General features: G+C 40.6%; 1 protein-coding gene across 2 annotated transcripts in view; it reads right to left on the bottom strand.

Annotated features, from left to right (window-relative positions):
- The window catches only part of vwa8 (von Willebrand factor A domain containing 8), a 49,771-nt gene that overhangs the window by 9,507 nt on the left and 13,144 nt on the right, over window positions 1-27,120 (bottom strand). For both annotated transcript variants that reach the window (XM_058082481.1, XM_058082482.1), the window contains 24 exons: window positions 26,259-26,336; window positions 26,058-26,173; window positions 25,879-25,976; window positions 25,356-25,462; window positions 24,861-24,932; window positions 24,216-24,292; window positions 22,782-22,857; window positions 22,576-22,711; window positions 22,382-22,501; window positions 22,112-22,317; window positions 21,180-21,331; window positions 18,372-18,480; window positions 18,144-18,282; window positions 17,198-17,385; window positions 15,007-15,126; window positions 14,811-14,875; window positions 13,599-13,724; window positions 12,378-12,487; window positions 11,469-11,620; window positions 11,192-11,390; window positions 11,035-11,116; window positions 9,279-9,483; window positions 3,486-3,594; window positions 2,500-2,656 (listed from right to left, as the gene is read on the bottom strand). In XM_058082481.1, coding sequence (XP_057938464.1) covers window positions 2,500-2,656; window positions 3,486-3,594; window positions 9,279-9,483; window positions 11,035-11,116; window positions 11,192-11,390; window positions 11,469-11,620; window positions 12,378-12,487; window positions 13,599-13,724; window positions 14,811-14,875; window positions 15,007-15,126; window positions 17,198-17,385; window positions 18,144-18,282; window positions 18,372-18,480; window positions 21,180-21,331; window positions 22,112-22,317; window positions 22,382-22,501; window positions 22,576-22,711; window positions 22,782-22,857; window positions 24,216-24,292; window positions 24,861-24,932; window positions 25,356-25,462; window positions 25,879-25,976; window positions 26,058-26,173; window positions 26,259-26,336 — 2,999 coding nt within the window. The remainder of the gene's footprint in view (window positions 1-2,499; window positions 2,657-3,485; window positions 3,595-9,278; window positions 9,484-11,034; window positions 11,117-11,191; window positions 11,391-11,468; window positions 11,621-12,377; window positions 12,488-13,598; window positions 13,725-14,810; window positions 14,876-15,006; window positions 15,127-17,197; window positions 17,386-18,143; window positions 18,283-18,371; window positions 18,481-21,179; window positions 21,332-22,111; window positions 22,318-22,381; window positions 22,502-22,575; window positions 22,712-22,781; window positions 22,858-24,215; window positions 24,293-24,860; window positions 24,933-25,355; window positions 25,463-25,878; window positions 25,977-26,057; window positions 26,174-26,258; window positions 26,337-27,120) is intronic.

Here is a 27,120-nt window from a genome sequence, read left to right as displayed (position 1 = left end):
TTCCTCCCACATTCCAAAAACATGCTAAGTTAATTGGTGACTCCAAATTGTAGGTATGAATGTGAGTGTGAATGGTTGTTTGTCTATATGTGCCCTGTGATTGGCTGGCGACCAGTCCAAAGACAGCTGGGATAGGCTCCAGCACCCCCGCGACCCTCGTGAGGAAAAGCGGTAGAAAATGAATGAATGAATGAAATGTACAGCTGTTATTACAAAATGAAAAAATGTAGTACTTAACCTTTTATACGTTAATCGCAGTAAAGAATGTAAAACGTAAATTTGTGATGTGATTCGCATTATGCCCTAGTCCAAAGTTGACTGTTTTACATTTTAACATTGAACTTATTTTTACACTTGTATGACTGTTAATCATATGAAAATTGTATTAAATCACATTAAAACCTCAGCGTGTGCTCGTGTATTCTCCTCATCAAGACTGGAAGCTCACAACAATGACGACACTTGTTTACGAGTCACGTCTCTCTTTTACAGCAAGCAACTGTCTGCCTGTTGTTGTCCACCACAACTTTGTCAAAGCCCACAGAGAGAGAAACACATGGCCCCGCCGCTTCCTTCGCACATTCCTCCCTGTGTGTGTGTGACCAGTGACTGTGCTGCTATTTCCTCCAAATTCCTCAGCTTAAATTTAACATGGTAAAGAAGAGAGAATGACCATTTTGGCCTCAAAGTGGAGACGGAGAAATGTAACAACCACAAAAACAAGGTGGAGTTGCTGAAAGTAAACACATAAGAAAAACAATCAACTTTCATTCCATGAACCTTTGACCACTGTGTATTTGTACGCAATTTAGACACACAAATACAACAATTTTATATTGAATACAGGAAAACTATTGTCTATTTCCACGTTCAGCTGCTATGTGGCTCACCGCCTTATGTTGTCATGTAGTATAGTGGGAAACATTTTTATTTCCTGTTTTGCACTTCACCTGCCTAGCAACAAGTGGCCGCATAAGAAAAAAAATCTGAGCAATTTGACATATTCACGCAGCATCTGCCAACAAAAGTGTACTTGTGTGAGGGTTTATTATGATTTTCTTAGGGGATTATTTGCGCAAGACCTTTTTTAAATACATGAAAAAACAATAAATCCAAAACAGATACTACCGCTTGCAACATGCAACAGTTTGCGAAATAAGTAATACACAGCCAATATCGGTTGTCAAATCACACACCCTTATACATTACACACTGTGGGGGTCTGTGGGGTCTTTTGTGACCTTTTGGATGAATCGTTACTGCACTCTTGGGGTGATTTTGGTTGACCATTGTTACAAATCTTTCTGCCATTTGTAGATAATGGCTTAGGTTGGGGTTCACTGGAGTCCCAGAGCTTTAGAAATAGCTTTATCACATTTCCACCACTAATAGATACCCATTAATCTCAGTGAAGTTATGTTTTAACAGGGGGCCAATCACTTTTCACACTGTATTTTTCTGCCTTAATAATAAAATGTTTCATTTAAAAACTGAATTTTGTGTCCAGGTGTGTTGTCATCAACATTTCATTCTGAAACGTTTAACTGTGACAAACAAAGATACAAAAAAAGAATTCCGGAAGGGGGGGAAAACACGTTTTCACACCACAATATGAGAACTAATCTTTTAAACTGACTTGATTCATGTCTCATGTGAAAAAATGACACATGGTTGGGAGCTTACAGGCATGTCGACACAGCCGTGATAAGTCAAAGTGTGTGTATACATGCACTCTGTCATTTCAGCATACCTAAACCTGTTTTTTCCTGACTGCAGGCTTTAAAATCGAAGGATAACAGCCTTGTCGACGTTTAACCATAAGACTGAGCAAACAAAAGGATTGTGTCGGTGTGTGAATGAACCAGGGGCGGAGGGGTGATGGTGGGAGAGAACACTGACAACTGATTTCGGGATAGCGTGCAGCTACAGGTTTTTTTTTTAGACGGTCAGGAGATAGAGAGAAGTAGGAAAAAGTAGAAAGTTGGAGGAGATAGAAGTCCTTTTTTGGGGGTGAAAGCAGTCAGTGTAGTGTGTCTTGACGATGAGGGGGTGGATGTGGAGGATGAAAGAGAACAAAACGGAGAGAACAGAGGGAGCCTTCATGGTGGAGCTGCTGAAAAGGATGCCCTGTCAGCCACACGCACGCACACACATGCACACACACGTTCACACACACACACACACACACACACACACACACAGGGGAGGTGGGGGGCTTTCCCCCACTCATAGAACCACAAAGATTCAGCTATGGTTCACCTCTGTTGGTTTGTATTGGCTCTGTTGCTGCTATTACTGCAGTATACTACTTACATATTATATGTTAATGAATGAACATATGTTCAAAGAGACCTTGGTTTTCATTTAGCCATTCTCTCATGTGCTCCAAATTATTATTAAAGTTAAAAAAATGAAGCCTCCTTCTAGTTATTTTGTGTGTTTTAGGTCAATATACGGCCTGGTTAGAATTACAGCATTTACAGTATTTCATCTTCTCACCTCTCTTTGAAGGCTTTCTTTGCCATTTCTCGTGCGGCTTGGCGGACCTCCTCTGGGACGGCGTCCTTCTCTGCCTGGGAAACCTGGTACACCTTGTGTCCCGCATCCAGGCGATAAGGCCCCCCCCTGCCGCCCAGCCCAGCGGTGTCTCTACCACCTAGTGCATTGCACAATACAGAAGCAACAGAACCAGTGTTTTAACAGCGGTTATTCTAAACAACAGTACGGTATGTGTAAGACACATTGGAGTGTTGTAGTGCAACCAAAATTTTAAAGTGTATCCAGAGGTAGATACAGATGCCGGGTGCTAACCACCACAGCAACTTCCATCTTGTGGAGTTAATGACAAAACAACAACAGGGAGTTGCCTCCAGCCACAGCAGTCAATGCCAGTGTCTTTTGATGCTTAAAAGGTGCTGTCTGTCATGGTCAGGGACTGCAAATGAAGGTGCTATGTCCCGGCTTCTACCTGTTCAGCCACAACGACCAAGTATCAAAAAGTATGATAACTTTTCCTGTAGGAGGAGGGTGCATGTACTTCATGTAATGAATAGGCCTTTGTGTTATAGGTGACAAAGTGTACTTTTTCAATTTTGCTAACTGTCTTCTTTTGCATAACACTGACTTTATTCACATAATGTTTGAATTTTATAATCATAATAGTGTTGTGAAAATTACTAAGCAAACTTATGCGAATATATCCCCCTCATAGTATTACGATGTTATGTTGTTTCTGAGTTTCAGTTCTTTTTTAATTGAATTTGCAGTGAGCTGAAAAAAACAAACAAACCCAAACATCCATGGTGCCGCAAATGGCCACTGTGCCACACCTTAGACACCCCTGATGTATAGCATATGTATTATGATGAATATTATATTGTTAATGTATTTTATACACTGATCAACAATGGATGTGGACATTACACAATAAAGGCTAACTTCATGTCAAAATTCACTCAATGCTGTTTGTGGGTGAGGCTTGTCACCTGTGCCACCAGCCCATTGGTTGCCGCCCACATGAGGAGCATTTTTGGAGTCCACTTTGCCATGTTTAGGGGCACTGACGTCCAAACCACTGTCCCTCTTGATGGTAATCTGAAAAGGAAACAGGAGATAACACATTGATTACCCCAAAATCCAAATGGTACGTACCTGTTGCAACAGTGTCTCCAATATAACAGTTGCCAATACAAACATACTGGACCTAGAAAAGCATGCTTGTCAATGACAACAATGTAGCTCTTTTGTATTAATGTCTTTATATTAAGATTAAGATTAAGATATGCCTTTATTCGTCCCTCGGTGGGGAAATTTGCATTGCACAGCAGCAAGAGTACAGAATCAGTTAAGCAGTACAAAAATACACAATATAGAAAAATAAACAATATAAACAACCCAAGTATTAACAAAATATACAATACAGTATGTAGATAATATGAAACGAGATGAGATATATGACCAGTCTATACACTGAGATCTTGTTAGAGAGTTAATATGAGGCATTATGGAAATACTTCACATAGAACTTAGTATATTGCATTTAGAGCCCTTAATATTGCACATGGAGGTTGATCAGATATTGCACAGTGAGTGGAGTCTGGAGTAACTATACTGAATGTAAAAAACAAAGTATTGCACAGATGTACATAGTGGTGTAGAAGTCTATTGGGAGCAGTGCTAGTTGTACAGCCTGACAGCTGCAGGAAGAAAGGACCTGCGATATCGCTCCTTCACATATTATTTGGAAGAACTATGGATCTCATGTTTTGACACTTAACCATATGTGTACTTTTATGGCTGAAGACGTAGACAGACCATTTCAGAATGAAATACTACTCTACAAAGGCGTTATCTCGTGTTGAATTTTTACTTGTCCCCTTATGACGGGCTTATCTTGACGTTAGCAGCAGTTCCTCCTATCTTCTACCTAATCAATTAGCCACACCTATAACTGACGCTCGGTGCAGCTCAACACGAGCGCTGCATCAGCAGAGGTTGCTATATTTAGCCCAGATTGCAGGGTTAATCCGGCATACATGACAGTAGACTGAATTATGCAGTGGCAAGCTGTAGTCGATCATTAATACAGTGCAGTGACTTCATTCAATGAAGTCGAGCTGTAATAAACCTTTTTTAGAGTAATTTACTTGTGTGTTCATGTCAACTCACCCTACCCAAATTTTTTTGTGTATACATGCTACATGTGACCTGACCTCTCCATGTCCAGGTATATGTATAGTGTGAGAGCCATGCATGACATCACAGGAACATGAGCTTTGCTGCACACATGCCTGCCTCAATACACAGGAATGCTTTGCAAAAGGCCGACTGAGTTTTTTTACCATCACCTGATAGACACATGCTCATGCATTTCCCTGACAGCACATGAGACATGCACCGGTGCACCTGCCTCATCTGTCAAGTCCCAGTGAGGCTCGGGAGAGGTTCTGCTATAGGCATGAAGGGGGATCAATGGGTTTACTAGCAGGAAAAAGGGGTGACTAATGCTCTGCTTTTGGGTTTAAGGGATGTATGCGTCACTGGGGACAGGACATACAATCCCCAGTACAGTACATATGGCATGCAAGGTCACATTTCTCTATGTGCCATGGGAATAGAGATTCTAATGTAACATACAGTATGTACTAGCTGGCTATTTTTAATATTTACAAAACATTCATTCATTCATTCATTTTCTACGGCTTTTTCCTCACGAGGGTCGCAGGGGGTGCTGGAGCCTAGGGAAGTATTTGTCAGCTAAATAAAAGACAAAATTGTATTTTCTGTCTTTTAGTCTTTGGTATGGACAGACTGGCCAAGAAGAGGAAGTCCACATAATAATAATTCATTTATTCATTCATTCATTTTCTACCGCTTTTTCCTCACGAGGGTGGCCGGGGTGCTGGAGCCTATCCCAGCTGTCTTTGGGCGAGAGGCGGGGTACACCCTGGACTGGTCGCCAGCCAATCACAGGGCACATATAGACAAACAACCATTCACACTCACATTCATACCTATGGACAGTTTGGAGTCGCTAATTAACCTAGCATGTTTTTGGAATGTGGGAGGAAACCCACGCATGCACGGGGAGAACATGCAAACTCCACACAGAGATGGCCGAGGGTGGAATTGAACCCTGGTCTCCTAGCTGTGAGGTCTGCACGCTAACCACTCGTCCGCCGTGCCGCCCATTTACAAAACAAATAAAAGAATAATAAGATGCCTCTAATCAATTAATCGTCGTCAAGTCTCCTATAGTTGCTGGGTGTGTGCTATTCAAAAAAAAAAACAGGATCTCAAAGTAGGCATTGGTATTAACAGCTGTGGCAGTAGGCAACCTGTCAAATTAACTCCACAAGGTGGCAAAAGATGCATTTAAAGTGTCATGAGTGGTCAGCATCCAGGAACTTTACATACTGTATCTCTGCCTGCGCTTTAAAATGTTGATGTTGGTGTGAAACTGATATTATACTTGCCGTTGCTTACAATAAATGCGGACTGAGCAGTTTGCTCCTTGACCCTATTACAACATTGGCTTTGCGCTTTTCTTTCCACTTTTTCATGCACTCCACTCATTAAGTGTCTCTGCATGTATAAAAACTGAGTGACAACACCGTAGGTCAAGAAAGGTTAAAGCATTCCAGGTGGCCAAGGAGATTATATAAATATGACCTACAGGTGTAAACAAAACCACGATGGTTGAGAGACTATGCACATAAAAGTGGACTAGCATGAATGTAGCTTCACTCTACAAAATACCTGCTGACACTCGACACCTGGCTGAACAAAAGATCTGTGTGCTCATATTATTGACATCATACATGCTGACAGATGCTGCTTTACTGATGATGTCATGGAGCAACATGCCAGATCAAGCTATACAGAACACGCCATTAACAATGCAAATGTACAGTGGTATTGCAAAGGTTGGAACTTTTTCCCCAACTACTATATATTTAACTTCCATTGAGATGTATAATTTCAAGTTTATTCTCATTAATTTCCTGGAAACACCTGTATGTTACTATTACGCCCTCCTAAAGTTCTCTGTGTTAAATGTATTAGATGGCCAAAATTTGACTCTTATTCTCTATCAGTTTTTTTGCCTTGTGTCAGGCATGTCCCAAAAACATAACATTCTTGATAGTAGTGTGTGATGTGCGAGCAGGTAGTGTGGTAGGGAGGTGAGGGATGTAAACGGAGTGGTGTGAAGCATATTTTTGCGCATATAGAGAGGCTGTTCACATACAGTAGAACTACTGTGGATGTTATTGGTCCACAGCTAACAGCCAGCACAGCAGGTTTCTGTCTGAGCAGCAGTGGACTCAAGGAGTACCCCCCCCATCAAAGACTGCTGAGGAATCTGGGCTTGTTTTTGTGGTTTATTACTTTTAGTTTACCTGCAGGGCACTTTGCCTCATTTCACCTTGATATGGATATGTTTTTAATGGATTATTGTTGTTGTTATAGTTGTTTATGCAAGTAGAGAAAATGTATTATATAAATAATCAGCATTTAAAAAATAAAGATGAATAATACAGTTTTCATTATAAAGTATTAATATTTTAACAATAAAGTATAACAAATAATAATATGCACTATTATTATAATAATGGTTCCAGGTCCTGAGGTTGCAAGCTAAATTCTTCACATTCAGAAGCACAAGCCAATTGAAATAAAGTGATTGCGGCCTGCTGGTTTTTGTTGGGAAATTTTTAGGGTATGCAATTTCCACAAAAATCTGTAACATTTCTGGAACTGTACCAGAACTTTTCCACTGCTTTTACAACACTAGCTATTACTGTCTAACTATATATTTATATTCTAGTGTAACCCAGTGGATATACCTCAAATTGGCTGAGTCAGGGCGACATATGTGGTTGTAGACTGAAAGTAATCATTGCTCGCACATTTACTTGTGACTTTGGTCAGAGACAAAAAAAGAATGCAAAATAACAAAGGCTTTTTGAACCTATGGTAGTTTGTTGACATGGTTTTCCTTCATTTGTGCAAAATTGAAATGGGTTAAATTTATTAGTAGACTGCCAGTAGACTGCAGACTGTTATGCACATGTTGTCCAGTGTTTTGGCTACATTCGCTGCAGTTTGACTGGTGATCATATTGTGAGACTCGAAAACTCACCACACTCCAAATCAAATGTTTGTTCTTCAATTTCTGTATTTAATTAAAGCATTTTAATGTGCTACCCTGGCAAGATATTTTTTGTAGCATGTTTTGCAAGGTGCAGAATTATATATTTTTTATTAATAATAACTAGAATTTATTATTAGATTATTATATTCCCTGCTCCGGCATCTCTGTGTGGAGTTTGCATGTTCTCCCCGTGCATGCGTGGGTTTTCTCCGGGTACTCCGGTTTCCTCCCACATTCCAAAAATGGTTAACAAGGTTAATTGGTGACTCCAAATTGTCCATAGGTATGAATGTGAGTGTGAATGGTTGTTTGTAGATAGATGGATGGATGTAGTACCATTACTACAAACTGGGTAGACCCCAAGAGGTTCCGCTGCATATTTTGTTATTATTATTTTAATTAATTTGTTCTGTCACTGGGCGGCACGGTGGACAAGTGGTTAGCGCCCAGAACTCACAGCTAAGAGGACCAGGGTTCGATTCCACCCTCGGCCATCTCTGTGTGGAGTTTGCATGTTCTCCCCGTGCATGCGTGGGTTTTCTCCGGGTACTCCGGTTTCCTCCCACATTCCAAAAACATGCCAAATTGTCCATAGGTATGAATGTGAGTGTGAATGGTTGTTTGTCTATATGTGCCCTGTGATCGGATGGCGACCAGTTCAGGGTGAACCCCGCCTCTCGCCCAAAGACAGCTGGGATAGGCTCCAGCACCCCCTGCAACCCTTGTGAGGAAAAAGCGGTAGAAAATGAATGAATGAATGTTCTGTCACTGCTGAAAACCTATTTTTTCATTGTTCTTCCGCCCGTTTAAGAAGCAAACAAGATGGGTGTGAAAAAAATTGCAGCCTCTGCTGGTTGTTGTCATGTACTGAATGAAATGTAATATGCCTTAAGTAGAGGAAGTACACACCATGAACCTGTCAATACAAACTTTAAATTGCCATAATTACACGTTGATTGATAAATTTCCAAAATCACATTTCATTCATCATAGTCTTAAGACTGCCACGCGTAATTAGAGTTGAAAAAATAGTCACAAGCAGCAAGTTTCCACTGATAACTTTAGCATATAATGTCTTAGAATCATAGAACCATAACCACAACATGATGAAAATCTGTTCTAAGCAATCGCCCTCATCAGCATCTGGCGCACAGATCGATGCTCAGATAGCATAGTTCTCAGCATGTGGAAGTCGACATCATCTGAAGTATGTCTGTCCAATCCAATGTGGGCACCTTTACAATGCCGTCTCAGTGTGCTGCTCTACAAGTGTCCTCTTTTACAGCATATAGCGAGAGTCAACCTATTGCATCATCACCACAAAGACCTTCCATTCATTCACTCCGACTGGCTTGTAAAGTCTGGGTGTGGGGGGTGGTGGAAACATTCCAGTTTGCATAATGTTTCCAGTAGATTATAGTGAGAGTCTTTTACTCAAAGGTGACTGTGATTGTCTAAGTAGCACTGACACCTAGTGGTGATGAGTGAAACTGTAGGGAATGTACAGTATAACCCAAAACAATATACTCCTCACATTTCAGCAAGCAAGGGACAATTCTCTGGAAAGTAAACTTATATACTGACAGCTGGATATAGTTTAGAGTAGCTAGTGTATTGTATTTACCTGTACAGGCCTGCCATCCTCGGAGCCAATCATATTCCTCCACTCCATCAGCGACCGCTGCAGAGTGGCCAGCCCAGTTTCCCAGAGACGGACGTAGCCCCCCATGTCCACTGTGACGACGCCACCTGAGCTGAGTGGAGCTATCAGCATGTCAGTTTCAGACACCTTGGACAACCAGCTGGTGTAAGGCGACACGGACATGGACCTGTTGGTTGCAGCAATGGAGGAAGGTCTTAGTCTTAGTTTTACAATTCTGTTGGCTTGATCAGTAAATCTATTTATCCACTTAGCCAGCTGCCATTAGCTTTAATGTTCCACATGTGAGCAAAATGCTGCTGATTTGAAGTCAGCCTTCCAAGTGTACTACTGTGTTAAAGACATATTGATGGAGGTTTGAATATCGATCTTTCATTCATTCATTTTGTACCGCTTTGTAGTAATGGTACACCCATCCATCCATTTTCTGTACCGCTTATCCTCACAAGGGTTGCTGGAGCCTATCCCAGCTGTCTTCAGGCGAGAGGCGGGGTACACCCTGTACTGATCGCCAGTCAATCACAGGACACATATAGACAAACAACCATTCACACTCACATTCATACCTATGGACAATTTGGAGTCACCAATTAACCTAGCATGTTTTTGGAATGTGGGAGGAAACCGGAGTACCCGGAGAAAACCCACGCATACACAGGGAGAACATGCAAACCGAGGGTGGAATTGAACCCTGGTCTCCTAGCTGTGAGGTCTGCGCGCTAACCACTCGACCACCGTGCTGCCCGTTTACAAAACAAAAAAGAATAAAAATATGCCTCTAATCAATTAATTGTCGTCAAGTCTCCTATAGTCGCCGGGTGTGTGCTATTAAAAAAAAAAACAGGATCTCAAAGTAGGCATTGGCATTAACAGCTGTGGCAGTAGGCAACCTTTCAAATTAACTCCACAAGATGGCATTTAAGATGCATTTAAAGTGTCATGAGTCGTCAGCATCCAGGTTCTATGATTCTAAGACATTATATGCTAAAGTTATCAGTGGAAACTTGCTGCTTGTGACTATTTTTTCAACTCTAATTGTGCGTGGCAGTCTTAAGACTATGATGAATGAAATGTGATTTGGGAAATTTATCAATCAATGTGTAATTATGGCATTTTAAAATTTGTATTGACAGGTTCATGGTGTGTACTTCCTCTACTTGAAGCATATTACATTTCATTCAGTACATGACAACAACCAGCAGAGGCTGCAATGTTTTTCACACCCATCTTGTTTGCTTCCTAAACAGGCGGCAGAACAATGAAAAAATAGGGTTTCAGCAGTGACAGAACAAATTAATTATAATAATAACAAAATGTGCAGCGGAACCTCTTGGGATCCACCCAGTTTGTTGTAATGGTACTACATCCATCCATCTATCTAGACAAACAAGCATTCACACTCACATTCATACCTATGGACAATTTGGAGTCGCCAATTAACCTAGCATGTTTTTGGAATGTGGGAGGAAGCCGGCGTACCTGGAGAAAACCCACACATGCACGGGGAGAACATGCAAACTCGAGAACATGCAAACTTGAACTCGGGTCTCCTAGCTGTGAGGTCTGCGCGCAAACCACTTGACCGCCGTGCAGCCCGATCTTTCGATCTATCAATCGTTAACCATATATGGCCAAAAAGTGGAACATTTCTGCATGACTCGCTATTCTGACTTCTAGATATCAAAAGATGATTGAAAGGTGACTTATCTGCATACTTTACCTTGGAACAGGAATATATTTGACTTTTTTCGAGTTCAGATCAGTCACCTCCAGGTAGCCTGCAGTCAAGGGAGGTGTGACATCTGATGGAGAAACAGGAAGTTGTCACATCAAAGTGTCGTGTGCATGCATAAAGAGTTTGTTACGTAACTGCTAACCTTTGGGGTAGACCTCCTTCAGGGGCACCTTGCTTGGCGGAAGAGCTCGGACCACTTGATTGGCTGAGAGTAGACTCACACAATTGCTTCTCTTGGCGGCCGTAGTCCGGAGGCCACCTCGGAGAAACGTGTGAGCACCGCTGCTCTTCATCTCTGACAGATCGACAGTCCTCTTAAAGCTGTATACCTCATTTGGAGACTGGACAAAACATTTTAAGAAATCATTGAATCATAGTTAGAAATGCTACCTTTCAATTTCTTGGATTTTTTTCTTCACCATGAGGTCTGGGAAGCCCACAATGACCTGGGCGAAGGAGCTGGTGTCAGTCATGATGCGATTCGGTGAGATTATCTTTTGGCTGAGGGCAGCACTGAGGTTTTCATTGGGAAGTTGGTCACATGACATCATCTGGGGAATGCATGCACCATCTAACGCAGCAATGAGAGAAACATATGTATTTGTTTATTGAAGCAGGGGGTGGCCTTTTTTTAATTGACGTAATTGAAGACACACTAAAGGGTTAAATAGCATAAATAAAAATGCAAACATTGCAGTTTTCTGTTATTTGTATCAGTGTGTACCGATCGGCAGCCAATCGCAGGGCACATTTAAGCACACAGAGATATCCAAGAGGAGATTCGAATCCATCTCGAGGCTAACCACGGTGGCAGAAACAAACTCAGCAACGAATACATTTTAAAATTTCCAAAAATTTGTCTGCAGAAAAAAGTATGTTACGAGAGCAAAGTCAAAATATTATGAGAATAAAGTCAAATTAAATAAAGTAAATTAAAAATATACAAGAAGAAAGTAAACATTTTTGCAAAATAAAAAAAAGAGGAAAAAGGAAATTAAAAAACATCTGCAATTTTTACAGTCATATGCACATCATGGTATATTGACTGTATATCCAGTTTACTATTTCCAACATTATAGTGAGTTATGGGCTTTATGGACACACTGTGTGACATTTTGTTCCCGGTAACAAATCCTCAGACGTGCCGGGTTCACTTTGTCTCACTAAGAGGTCTTGTCAAGGCAAGACATATGTGCTGCCTAAGTCTATTTGTCTGTCTGGCTGTTATATTAATAGCCTTGACATCACGTCTGCGCTAGGGAGACAACAGAGGGTGCCACGAGAGCCTTGTTAACCTTCAATTACAGTCGCAGATGTCAGAAATGTACCTGAGCTGGCCCCGTGCCCCGAACTGACTGCATCCTCGCTGATGCTGTGAAGCTGACACACACCAGAATCCTCGGCCGCCATGTGCATGGGCTTGGTCAGCAGGTACTTCCTGTTTAAAGACACTGAACGTGAGGCCACAGCACAGCATTTGGTGTTTTGGGGCAATTGACCACTTTTGGGGATTAATTGTTATTAATTAAGCATGACTGCCATCCTTACAACCTAGTTGTCCTTGAAGACATAGACATAGACTTTCTTTATTGTCATTGCACAATAACACAGCAGTGAAATTGCCAACAAAATGTTGTTGCCTGGCTCCTGTGTAATAATAAATAATAAATAATAAATAATAAATAATAAATAATAAATAATAAATAATAAATAATAAATAATAAATAATAAATAATAAATAATAAATAATAAATAATAAATAATAAATAATAAATAATAAATAATAAATAATAAATAAATAGATTACATCAAATATGAACAACGTACAGCGTAAACAGTAATTTGTACAAATAATTTAAATAATTTAGAATAAATAACAATCATTTAAAGTTTTGGTTGTGCGTGTGGGCAGGTAGAGGGGCTTATTTGGCATTGAGCAGTCTGATGGCCAGGGGGAAGTAGCTGTCTCTAAACCTGGTTGTTCTACAGCGGATGCTGCAGAGCCTTCTCCTTGACGCCAGGCGACAATCCATGCTGGGGGTGTGTGGGGGTGTATTGCATCAATAACTCAGTCCTCGGTTAAATGTATGTAGCAATGACTACCAATTAGATGCAATTAATCTGTGGCAAAAGCTTTAGAATTGAGACGCGGGCTATGAAAACCTCTTTTAGGCAGTTTTTGTTTTGATCTGAATTCCCTTCCACAAATAGCCAGACAGATAGAGCTACTATTCTAGCAATTGTGATTTGTGCAATGCACATTTTGCTAGACCATTATAGCATACCAATAATACAGTCACCAAAAATAAGAGTTTTTTTCCTGTGACTCACAATACTTATTGGTGATTTAATGTTTTGTTTTTTTACTGTAACAACTAAGGACAAATTGCTGAATCTTGCCAATAATGCAATTAAATGACTAAAATCTCCAGCATGTGTTTCCCAGTGTTTAACATGCACTTTAAATTATACTGTAGAACACCTTTGGGGAACCATTTCAATACCATCAAATTACAAACTAATAATTTTCAAGCTAATTTGTCCCATACTTGTCGGTGTTGCTCTCCAGCAGCAGCCAGCGATCTTCCGCTACCAAGAAGACGGATTTGAGGTTGATTGGCAGAGAGATGGCATGGACCTGGCCCTCCAGCACATCGAGCACCTCCAGCTGGTTGCTGTAATCACATAAACACCAAGCTCATGTGTGTCTTACAGTGGCTGACAGGGGCAAATGCGTAACAAAGGCTCCAAACCCACAATGATCCAAAACCCAAAATAAAACAACTGCAACAAGAAAATCCTGCAAATTAAAAATGTTGCAATTGCATAATCGCTGCAGGATTAAACACAAGTGAAAAGTGTTGCAATGACAAACACATAAGATACACTCAAAACAGCTGCATGAGAGAAATGCTACAACTTCACCAAGCAAAAATAGTTAGCCAGGCTACCAGGGGTGCCAAACTTGAGAGATGCCCTTCTCTAACCATAAACCATAAGCAGCATAACACTTGGCCATAAGCGATGGTTCCTCTATTCTTCTTCTTTCTCTTTGGGTTTTCCCTTCAGGGGTCACCACAGCAAATCAATATCCTCCATCCAACCCAGTCTTCTGCATATGTCTCTCTCATACCAACTACCCTCATGTCCTCCTTCACTACATCCATAAACCCCCTCTTTGGTCTTCCTCTACGCCTCCAACCTGACAGCTCTAAACGCAGCATCCTTCTACCAATATATTCACTATCTCTCCTCTGGACATGTCCCAACCATCTCAGTCTGGCCTCTTTGACTTTATATCCAAAGCAATCTAACATGTTATAGCACTCTGACTGATCCTATCCATCCTGGTCACTCCCAATGAGAACCTCAGCATCCTTTGGGATGGTTCCTCTATTATACTGTAAAATATTACGCCATAACTTCTTAAAAATGGATATCCCTCAGGTCTGGTGCACCTGGTAGCATGGCTAACTTCTGTTTGGTTTTGTGAACATACAGCATTCCTCTCATACATGTGTTTTGGGGGTGGGGGGGTGTTTGGCATTTGCAGTACTTTCCTTTTGTATTTTCATCCTGTGGCGTTTGTGATTGCAGTATTTTCTTGTTGCATTAATTTTCCAGTGTTTGTGTGCTTTTGGTTTTGATCATTTCTGTATTTGCAGCGTTTATATGTTGTTGCATATTTAACTGTCAGCCTCTGTAATATCTGATCATGTTTGTGTCCTATGGAGAAAAGTGTAGTTTTATTGGTATCTTACCCATCTTCCTTGTAGAAGAGCAGCCAGTTCTTGTGGGCAAAGTCACAGCACATCTTGTACTCACCCTGCAAAAGACATTTTGGAGTGATGCATGATGGTAGTATGACATCAGGTCAAGATGTTCCTAGTCAAATTGATATTGAGAGCCTAATAATAATAATTTCTGATCATTTGTGTTGACATGGTGGCCTCGGACCTGTGGTTCCTTGCTGCTCCACCAATTGGAGGTTTTGCTGGGGGGTTGCTCACTGTCTGGAGACAAAATGAGCCTCCGCACCGCCCCCGTCGCCATGTCCACAAGGAGCACCGTGTTACTCTATTTCAATGATAGGACAAGACATGAAAATGAAAGGTTTCCAGACATTTAAATATGCTGCTACTCCAGAAGGTACAGTCATGTCACATTTGTGATTCAGCATTCACAGCCCTGCAAATTAAAGGGGATCTAATATGCTTTTTCCACTTTCCTGACCTATAGATGTAATTAGAATGTTGTATTCTCATGATAAAAATGCCAAAGTTTCAGATAATGAGGTTAGTGCATTTGGAAGTGAGCCCTTAAAGAAGTTTGGGATGGCTCTGAACGCTCAGTTTCAGAGTTTTTTCGAACACCGGCTCTCCTGTGACATCACGGTGAGCTCCTTATATGGGTGTGACCTGGTACAATCTGAGTGGGACCAATCACAGCGCAGTGGGTGTGCCCAGAGGTGGGCCATGGGAGGAATAAATTCCAAGGAAACATAGCTGGAATAGGTGCAGATTCTGGAAAATCTCGAAAGCTTTCTGTGTGGGTTATCATGTCTCGCTTCTCTACAGGAGACCACGACTCAATACAAAGGGATGGAAATTTGCATAATAGGTCCCCTTTAAAAAAGAAAACAAAGAAGTATAAAGTATTTTCTCCAAAAACATGTGAAACCCGTATGTCAAAAATCGACATTTTTAAAATTACTGACATTTATTTGCTACTCGCAGATGGTCTCGAGACATAATGATGACGAATAGTGGGAATCTATTGCAATTGGGGTAAAAAAAAAAGTAGTCAACCCATAGCCATTATTGTCTAAATATAGTAACTAGCAAAACAAGTGGATAACAAGATAAGATAATACAGTTAAGGATGGTGCTGGTAGCGTCACGGTACATGAGGTGGAGTACATGAGCGCTGATGGCACTGGGGGAGCTGTGGTTCACTGTGGGGAAACATGTACTGTGACATTGTGAATCAGAGCATCATCCCCTCCCTTGGGAACCTGGGTATGGTAGTTATTAATAATAAGGAGCACAAACACTCCAAAATGACAAGTGCCACTACTGATGTCCACAGACTACTCTCAAGTATAATCAAGTGTACGTTCTAGAGCAGGGGTCGGGAACCTTTTTGGCTAAGAGAGCCATGAAGACCAGATATTTTAAAATGTGTATCTGTGAGAGCCATATACATTTTTTTAAACATTGAACGCAATAAAATGTGTGCATTTTTATGTAAGACCAACAGTTTTAGATATAATGGGCTCTAATTATGTAGACCAGGCACACTACCCCACGCCAAGGGGGTGTGGCCAGCACACTTTCGTGAGCAGCGCAGTGTCTAATAATAAATCAAATACTTGCTGCCATTAATACAACTTCTGCTGCTGCATAGTTTTGAACCGTATTCAGTACACGTATTTCATTCTTTTGGCCATCTTCGTCAAAAGGCTTGGTTCTGCAGCTTTAGCTAGGTGACTATTTGACTAAAGGAGGAAAGTTTACGTTTACATCTTAATGACCGAGGTAGACTACCGCATTACCCAGTAATAATCAAGTTTTGGTGTTTGACCTGGAAAATATCATCAAGAAAGATGGATATGGTCGGCCATATTGCAGTAGAAAATAGATGGACGAATTAAAATGCATAAGAAAGTTTTGATTTTTAATATTATTTTTAACAGTGATTTCTGTGATGTTTACTTTAAAATGTTAGCAAACATACATTTTTATTGTGGTAAATGCTTGAGAGCCAGATACAGTCATCAAAAGAGCCCTACCTGGCTCCCGAGCCATAGGTTCCCTACCTCTGTTCTAGAGTATGGTATTGTTCTGTCAGAAGATATATTGTGAAAAAAGTGGTTCCTTAAATGTGAGGAGTGTGCTAAATTTTCTTTAGGAAGGTATGCTATGCAAGCACATGGGGGCGCTGTAGTTACATGACTGCAAAAGTTTCTGCTAATGGTTGATGTACCATATGATCTGTGAGTGAGCTTTACTTTCTTTGAACCTCATAAATTCTGGACAGACATAATATGATCCGTCACTATGATATTTATACAAACCCAAAACCATGCTTTTGTCTCACATTCATGAGAGATGTTATCATAAAATGACAGCGGCAAGAAACTTCCAACCTGTTCCTCGTGCAGCACCACCTGCCCCTCCAAAGGACTCCCCAGGGGGGCCACCGTGACAAAGGGCTGCCACACGCCGCTGACGGTTCTGGGGAAAATGTTGTTAAGTTCCACGCACTGAATAGTCTCCCCACGCTCCCTCATGGAGTAAAGGGTCACAGGGTTACATGTGGCCACGAACAACGTGTCTGCAAAGCAAAAAAGGGGCAAATGAATCAGACAAATCTTGCAAAGAAGGGGACTTTTCCAGATGTTTTATGGGAAAATATGAGTGTCTCAAACAGCAATCATGTAATGACGACAACACAGAGCTTTGTTTCTGAGAAGTTCCATCCTGTGTCTTGATTTTAGAGCAGCGGACATCTAAAAATAGCCGTGAGGAAGAGGAAGTCGGTCAGCGGTATGAATCAGAGTGGCAACGAACGACAAGCACACATCAGTTAAGAGCAGGGTGACATGATATTTTAAATACATATTCATTTACAACATTAGGAAACAGAAAGTTCACATTTTTAGAAATACTGAGGGCTCTGAATAACTTTAAATAATTTTCCCCTGCTGTGGTGGTGGCCGGTATGGGAGGGCGGCCTGCCACTATTGTGTCTGCAATTATTTTTTATTATGACAAATAATTTTAAGACTTATTTATGACCCTAATTATTTCCCTTTATTCAACAACCAGCAAGAATAAATTTGCCTCACAAAAATGCCTACTAGAAAAAAAACCTCACAACCTCACGAATTTGAGCTTCCATTAGCACCATGTCGTCACCGAACTCGGCATCCACATATTCCAGTTCATAAAGATATCCCTTTGGCTTCGTGCTAAAAGGAATGTCGTCATCACTTGTTTCGTAGTCAGACATGTTTACTTTCACTATCCCAACAATGGATGCATAGAGTCCCTTTAAGGAACATCCTGCTTGATCAAAGATACCAACTTTACCATCTTTGGTGGCGACGTCACAGATGATGTTGACTTCATTCATGGGAATCTGCCAATGGACTTTTTCTTCACTGAAACTCAATGCCCGGCTCTCCTGCCTGTGGCAAGGATAGGCCTGAACACGCAAGTACACAGGGCCCTGCAAATTTGAGACAGGTTAGCTAGCCCTATTATTTATTTTTTTGCTGTTTTATTATAGATTCATGTCAAAATGAAAAAGACCTTTACCTTGACATCTATGCGGTGTGTCTCAGATGGACACAGCATTTTGCGCCGAGCATTGACGCCTTGGCTGATGGTCCAGTATGATGTCATCACGGCTTCTGGCAGGGGCAACCTATGGCGGTCACAGGTCAAAAATTGTGACACTGCTAGACTGGAACCCAGAAGACCAACTGCAACTGGTGATGTGAATAGACCTACAGGGTGATTGAAGGAACTCCCTATTTGAAAATATTTATATTTTATTCATATGTTGTAATATTTCTCAATTTTTGTGTATGTTTCATGAAGTTGTCTGCCATCCCCACAAGTTCCTTGTGAAATCAGTTAATGCTAATTAGTTAGTTCCCAGGCAGCTTTTGAAATGGTTGTGAATGCTTGCGCCTACATCGAATTTTAACTAAAACTCCATACACTACGCTTTCTTCCCATGTTCATTTCTTGTAAGAATTAAACCTCAGAAATAAATTAGAAGTACTTCAAAATAGGGAGTTACTTTTCAATCACCCTGTATATTATTCATGAACACAAATGGATTGAGTTGAAGTGAAGTTGAAGTGCTGAATGTAATATTTTGGAAATGTAGATAAAAATATTTGCTAAACATTTATGTGAATAAAATCATCCTGAATCGCAAAAATCTTTTAGGTATACGGTAAGCATTAGGTTGCCACTAGCGTCAAAGCAGGGGTGTTCAAAGAGTGGTCGGTTTTTATTCTGATTACATAATTAAAAAATATATATATATAACAGTATGAGGTCCTCAATGGAAAAAGTTTGGGCACCTCTGTTTTAAAAATTTGTTACATTATTACATTTAATAAATTACATTACCCAAGGTTACCTTTATTTGTGTTGTATTGTAAAATAGACTAGGAAAAAATATATGTGTAACAACCTTTTATAGTTTAAACTTAAACATAAATTGATGCAGGAAAATACTTGTTTCTGACAAATGTAACAGAATAAAACCACAGGACACTGAAGAAACAAATATTTTCCTTTATTTAACACTCCAAATTGATCAACAGTCAATTTAAGTGAAATTAGGAGCGTGTTTCATAGACTTCATAGAAGCCTTACAGAAGTTTAGTCCCATTTGAAACGACTCAGGAATCAAATCTTACAAAAATGTTATGTATTGTATGATGGGAAATGTATTATAAAAACACGCAAAAGGAGAAAAATCTCAAGGTTTTGTTGCAGAATGTTACACAGTTCTACAGTCAGGCATCAAAATGGGTTTAAATATTACCTGTAAATATTAATGACGACTTAAAGGGGACCTGTTATGCTTTTTCCAATTTTCTGACCTACAAATGTAGTTACAATGTAGTATTCTCACGTTAAACAATGCCAAAGTTTAAGATAATGAGGTTTGCAGCATTTGGAAGTGAGCCCTGAAAGAAGTTTAGGAAGGCTCAAAAAGCTTGGTTCCAGAGGGCATTGAAAAACTGCTCCTTTGTGATGTCACAACGTTACTTGGTCGTGTGGAAGAGTCAAAAGAGCAAGCAGTAAGTAACAAATTATCAGTGTCCTAAATGTGTTTATTTTGTATTTTTAAGTCATGGAGCAAAACCACTTGTCTGTGTAGCATTATAGAGTGCGCATACACGGGGAAGGTTGCTATTAGCAGTTTCCTATGAAAATTAGTTGCATTTTTTTAAACACCGGTTGTCCTGGACTTTGTAGCGGACACCTAGGGTTCGAATTTCCACTAGAAAATCAGTATGCGGATCAAAAAGATCCACTGTAGCAATTCCGTAAGGAAAAAATGCCGAAAGAAACAAACAAAAAAGTCCCGCAAAAAACGCTTAATGACCACATTACATCTTACCGATGCTGTAGAAAACATAAAGCAAAGATGCTAAAGCTACTTATCATTGAGAGACGTCTTTAAGTAACCTTTTTTCTTGTGGAACTTTGGACTGTTCAATCTCTACTTCCGGATCGGATTCGGTATTCAACACATATAGCTGTATGGTAAAAGCGGACAAGCTGTTCTGTAGGAGTCCATAACACAAAGGGCCGAAAAATGAGCACAATAGGTCCCCTTTAATATTTGTTCGGTATGAGCCAATTTCACAAAAAATTTCAGTTAATTCTACAGATGATATGAATTAAACATAGTATGTATCAATCAATCAGTGGAGTTATATTTTCAAATTAAGCCACGCCGATTCATTACAGTTATAGTATATTGAATGGCATGCTATTTGTGCATATGTATTTTAAGGTTTTATCTGTAAACCACCAGGCTCGGTTGTGGTAAAATTGTATATAATGGAACTTGTTATCAGGGTATATCGATCACAACAGTTGGTAGCCCTAATCCAATACAAGAGTTCCCAGGCCACTTGAGAGACCTGGTCTCTCCAACATGTCCTGGGTCTTCCCGGAGGCCTCCTGCCAGTCAGCAGTGCCTTGAACACTTCCCCAGGGAGGCGTCCAGGATGCATCCTGACAAGAGGCCAGAGCCACCTAATCTGGCCCCTCTCAATGCAAAGGTCCCCGTACGAAGAAAACTAATTTTGGCTGCTTGTACCCGCGATCTTGTCCTTTCAGACACTACTCAAAGCTCATGACCCTCGGTGAGAGTAGGAATGTAGACCCTCTTCACAACAATGGACCAATGCAGAATCCGCCTCACCAATTTGCCTGTCCATCTTGCATTAATCATGTTCATCACGGTATTAATTAAACAAATGGTCTTTATTGTGGTTGCAGTTGCACCACACCCTCTTGTATTGGATCTGGCAGGTGTACCTAATGTGGTCAGTGAGCACACTCCTGATGATGATGATGATGCCTTACTCGTTGGCCAGTTGAACAGCGCTGGGTTTGGCCCCGATGGGTATCCCATGCTTGTGCAGTGCTTCAATCAGGACGTCACGCGTGTCCTTGTTGTACGAGTCAAAGTCAAAGACGTTCCGCACCACGTTAGCCAGACCCTCGCTGGGGAATTTCTGGTGATTTGGGAAAAGAAGAGGATGAAAGCCCATCCATAATACCCAAGAGCTGACAAAGCAACACAAATATTGATTGGGGCCCCACAAAGGTGCCATTACTAGCAAATGCTTCAGTGGTAATTCATGCTGGCCAAATTATTTGGCGTCTTCAGACACCAATATAGGCATATGACACAGGAGTCAGGCCATTGAGGAAATCAGAAAAAGGGTTAGTCCATTTTGTACTGAATTATTGATCCTTCCCCACACACCTTCTGGTGCTTTCGGGGGTCTCTCTAGCAGAAATAATGTGCATTATTTAAGCCGGCAGAGCACAAGGAAACAGAGGGGATATGATTTTTAATGTAAGCAAAAAAAGATATATAAATGTTGTACAGCTAATAGATAATTCAACTTCATGCCTTGGGGATGTTACAGTGGCATAAACAAAGAATGCACCAAACAGGCTGTGATAATCATACAAAGTAAGCCACATAGAAAACCGGTACACTATAAACTAAAGTCACATAGGCAATAGTAAACAAGATACTATGTAAAGGTAAGCCACATAGGCAATAACAACAAAATATTAAATAAAACTACATAGGCAATAAAAAACAGTAGACCCTACAAAAGTCAAGCCACACAAACAATAGAAAACAAGTAAACAGAAACGTAAGCCACACAGACGCTAAAAATCCATTATTTAAGCTTCCAGCATTGCAGCATTTCCCCCCAAGAAAACCTTATGAATCATTAAGCAAAAACTGTTTGCGACAAAATCTTGTGATATCCTACCTGCAGATGCTTGACAATGTTGACAACCTCTCGTGTGGAGTACGGGTAGGCGATGGTGCCTTGGTCGGCCATGGACCTGAGCTCTCCGAAGGCCGCTACCAGTTTCTCCAGGGTGGCATCGGGGACGTTCGGGCCATACTGCTTCAACATGGCTAGTTCAGCCCGGGGCTTTGGGTTGTCCACGGCGTGGCAACTGAAGATGTCACCTATAATGATATGCAACAAATTATCTGGAGTGTCTTACAGGGTATGGCAATGACATGTACCTACCAAGAGCGCCAAAGAAGTCATTGCCCAGGAAGGGGAAGCCTGGTCTGTTAGCCAGTACCATCATTCTGAAGTCAGGGTGCATGACGATGGTCTTGGGCCTCCCCTTGGCTTCAAGTGGATCTATGGATGTTACAGCGATGCATCTTTAATTAAAGCTAGCCTGAGGCTTGTGTTCTTTTTTTGTGTTCGTTTACCTGAGATGATTCTGCGTCCATCTGCAAGGATCATCTCTCCGTTCTCCACCAGGGTTTTAAGGATGCAGGTGACGTTGGTGGGGGCTTTGTCGGCCTCGTCGATTACCAGTATGTGTCCCATTTTCACCGCTTTTACCTGCACCAGGCACAATTTTCCAATATTGACTGTAATGTCCATCACAGCAGTTTAAAAAGCAAAAACAGACCAAAGGTGAGTCCTCATATGTGATGATGCCGTCTCGGACTGAAGGCTGCAAGGTCAGCGTCTGTACAGTTGTATCTCTGCATGGAGTAGATGAGTTTTAGATACAATGTCACTTGTTGGGAAACCGGAGATTACATGTGCTCAATAATTGGAAACAGTGTATCTATGTTCCTGCATTACTGTCAAACACCTCCAAAGTGGTACAATTTGGAGTTCAATGTTTTTTTATTTGTAAAAAAAAATACTTAAAAAGTCAGCAAATCCCAAGTAAGCATAAAAAAGACGGGATGAAACCTACACAAGAGTGTAGAGTGTTTATTGTGGCTTTTTTTAATGATGTTGACATAGAACGGTGGCAGTCATGGCAAAAGTGTGATGATAACCAAAGAATAGGAAATGCACTTATGGCACTGATCAGAGACATTTTATATGGACTCATGTGGATGGACTTTTTTTTTTTTTTATCAGAGTGGGGGAAATGTGCTTTTTTTTCCACGTCCGTTCATTACTGCTTGAAATTTCTACTTTGTAATAATCTGCGGATATAAAAATATAGTTGTCTTAGCGTAGCTGTTTGTTTCAATCAAGTGATTGTTGACCGACCACCTTCTTCCTCATGTGTCCGGACAGAAGCTATAGACCCTGGGATCCGTCCTAATTTCCTTCCTGGAGGGCTGATTTACTTTTTCTGAGCCACATCTCTGAAGACTGAGCGTCACCAAGTTCCCCAAAGTGCACATACATGCACACATATCTTTCTGCCGCCCCTCCTCGCCTTGATCTAATATTAGTTGTTACAGTGGATTAACCGGGTCAGCACCATATTAAGCTTCCAAAATTCGACTTTCACAAGACTTTGACCTCAACTACATGGGGAAATCAACCACGGCAGATGGGAAATTGGTTGTGGCATCATGTGAATGTATGAACATAAGACTAAATCTACTTTTCTGTTAAAATTGTGATTGGCATGTGGAACACTGTCTTTTTATAAGTACCACCATTGATACAAGGTCTTTGATTTGCGCTCCACTAAACACTTCACAGGGCTGATTTCATGGGAAACAACACATTGATCTGTGGAGAAGTAAGCCCGACATGCCTGGAAGTGCAAACGTGTTAGATTAAAATTGGACGCAATAAAGATGTCTCACAATGCTTCCCCTTTATACTCATATGTGTGTTTCGCTTTTGCCCTGAAGGAAACTTTCAATTAGGTGCTACATTTTGACTGAATAAGAGGAAATAATTGCTGATGTCACTTGCAGAAGGCAGCGAGAGAGGTGTGATGATAACTCTAAAACAGGAAATGGAACTTGTGATGTGATGGTTGTTGATACCACCACATGAAGTGATTGCCAATAAGCAAGACTAGGCATGTGAAATGTATCTGCAACAAAAAAAACAAAAAAACAAATGACTTATTTTTACTGACCTGTGCAGTTGTAGGTACTCCCTGGGTCGGTTCAGAAGGTGCAGGAAGCGATCCACTATTTTATTCTTACCCACACCCTGTGAAGAAACATGACAGCTTAATGAAATGGTTTTTTTCTTGCAACACGGACTGTTAATATCGAATATCCTAATTCCAAGAACAGCTGACTAATGCAGACGGTATGTCAGATTTTATGTATCATTATTCAATCTGGGCTAGTATCGATAGTTTGGATTAGCAACAGAGTTCACAAGCAGTTAACTGTTTCCTGCCCATGTATGAACAATAATGTGTGCTAATTGAGGTTACGACTACTTGGAGCGCAGTGTCCATTCAAGGGATATGGTGAGTATATTCCATCTGCAAGGATGCAATGCTGAGAAATGCTTAGTGTTGCTGAGTTTTGATGGTAAAAGCTTCTGACAAGGGGCTCCTCTCCGCTCAGGGACTTCCACTAGCTTCCCACACGGCGCTCTGACAGGCGCTAATGTCTCAGCTTTGTATGTGCACAAGCTCCATTAACAAAAAGATTTGCCCCACTCATTGCTTTGTGTTATGATTACAATAACTCAGACCAACTTTATTTTGTCTGCTATGTCCATCCATCCAACATACAAGACATTTTCAGGAAGGTTGGTCGGTTACCTGATTGCCCACCAGGAGAAGGTGCTCTCCGAGTAGGAAGTCCTTTAACATGTCCTCCATCACCATCATGTGCTGCAGAGACACATGAAACAGGTATTGTTGATGGGAGTCCATATACATAATGCATCGAAATATGATGCCACAGAACAAAGAAGAATAAAGAATTGTCCGTTGCTTCATGCTCATTTTTTTAAACTGCTTCAAATCTGAAGACAAAAAAAAACAGGTCACTGAAAAGTAGGACATCATGTGAGCCCTCACACTGTGTCAACAACATCCACTTTCTACTTTCATTCTCCAACACGGAGAACATAATACAGAACGAGGACAGAGAGAAAGCGTTTGAGAGATGAATCTGGGCCACAGGAACCATCAATACAGCCTCTGTGGAAGTCACACATCGGCACCAAAGACATCAGTGCTTCAGTAGTCTTAGTCTTAAATTTTAAGACTTTTAAGTGAAAAGGGACTATTCGGTCAATATCAGTCAATTACCTGAGGATTATCATAGAAGAGCACATCTGGAACCTTCATTTTCTCATTGGGCCTGTAGATGGGAGTGGACACTTTGCCGATTGTGAGCACTCCATCTTTGACCACACCTAAAGAAACACATGCAGTCACTTCATTTGTTTTAACATGAATAGCAATTAACTTATTATTACATCTTTATGACATTAGGAATGTTAAAATGTTACTTTAAAATTGCCTGTGCATTTGATCAAGGTTTTATGATGGCCGCAGTTTGACTGTGCAACAGTTCTATTCCCCTTTATTGAATGATTTCAGGGACAATAAGTACAAATTGAGCGGTTACTCAAGATTATTTATTTCATATCATATATTATTATTATTATATTATTAAATTTATATTATATTATTATATTTGATGTTAGATTTTTTTTTTGTCTTATGATGAAAAAAATCTTTGTATGTAGAGTCATGGCCAAAAATATTGGCATGCCAAAGATGACAATGTTTTGGCATTGACATCTTTGAAATATTGCCAGCGACATACATGTCAAGTCACGTGTGTGTTCAGCATCCTGAGTCTCTTCTATGGAGCAGTTGGCGAGGCTTTTCTGCAAAGAGGCACGAGCCACGCTTGGGAGAAACCTAAAACAAAACACAAATTTAAAAACAAATTTAAAAACAAATAGTTTGTGTACACAACAAGAAAATGCACAAAATGTGTACCTTGACAGGCAAGCCTTATTGACAGCGTGGGCGATGTGCTCCTCTGGATAGCTAGAGAGCCGGCGACAGATCCTCAACAGCTGTCTCGTGGAGAGGGAGGAGGCCAGTGACTGTGCCTGGATACACACAATTACAAGACGAAGTTACATCATTCAGTAAACAAATGGCTTACAGCTTACATAGCCACACACACACACTTACCGTGGAGTCATTTGTCTGCCGTAGTGTGTGTGTGAGGTGCAGTAGCTGCTCTGCGGCTTCTTTTGGGACATTGGGAGACTGCAAAATGAAACAAAAACACTAGCAAGTGTGTTTGGATAGCAGCTACAAGGACCTTTCATCAACCTCTTTCATGAAGTCTAACTGCAAATCTCTGAATTTAGCAAACAATATACAGTAGGGGTGGTTTGGGCAGCTTGTAAACCATTTAAATTTATGGTTTGTGTTTCCGAGCAGCCGCTATTGTTGGGATGCATGTTTGCTAGCAAAATACAACATGATCGCCACACTCCTGCATGTATGGACATGTGATGTTAGCCCTGTTAGCTTGCTACATTTGATAGTACAGTGGCTGGATAAGGTCTTCAAACTAAGCTTTGTTTGAAAAAAGTAAACATCCCCTTCTAGAAACAGAACTCAATTTGTATTATTGTTATTATTGTTATATTTTCCTTAATAGTCGTGATGCCATATTTGGTGAGGACAACTCTACTGGCGTAGTTTAGCTAATCCACCTTCGAGTCTCTAAATTCCATTGGTGCACAAATTCAAGTTAAAGCAGGATTTATAAAAAATACTGTAATTTCTGGTGTATAAGGCACTCCTTTTTCTCAAACTTTGAACCATGCGACTTATACTTGTGATATCTCGTATACTTCAGAACTACTACAAATCGTTTAAATGTGTACTTCTGAAAATGCTATTCCTGAGATGAGTCCATTATAATGACAAAAAAAGTTCAGGAAACAACCGAAAAAACAGAGAAACAGTGTTTTCTAACTAACCTTGTCACTCTAGTTGAGTGGAGCCAAGTATGCATGCACACATTGCGGCAAAAACAAGC

Source organism: Doryrhamphus excisus, chromosome 9, assembly GCF_030265055.1.
Source record: "Doryrhamphus excisus isolate RoL2022-K1 chromosome 9, RoL_Dexc_1.0, whole genome shotgun sequence".
Classification (NCBI taxonomy): Eukaryota; Metazoa; Chordata; class Actinopteri; order Syngnathiformes; family Syngnathidae; genus Doryrhamphus; species Doryrhamphus excisus.
The sequence above is the reverse complement of the archived record's forward strand: the minus strand, read 5'-3'. Positions and strand labels throughout refer to the sequence as shown.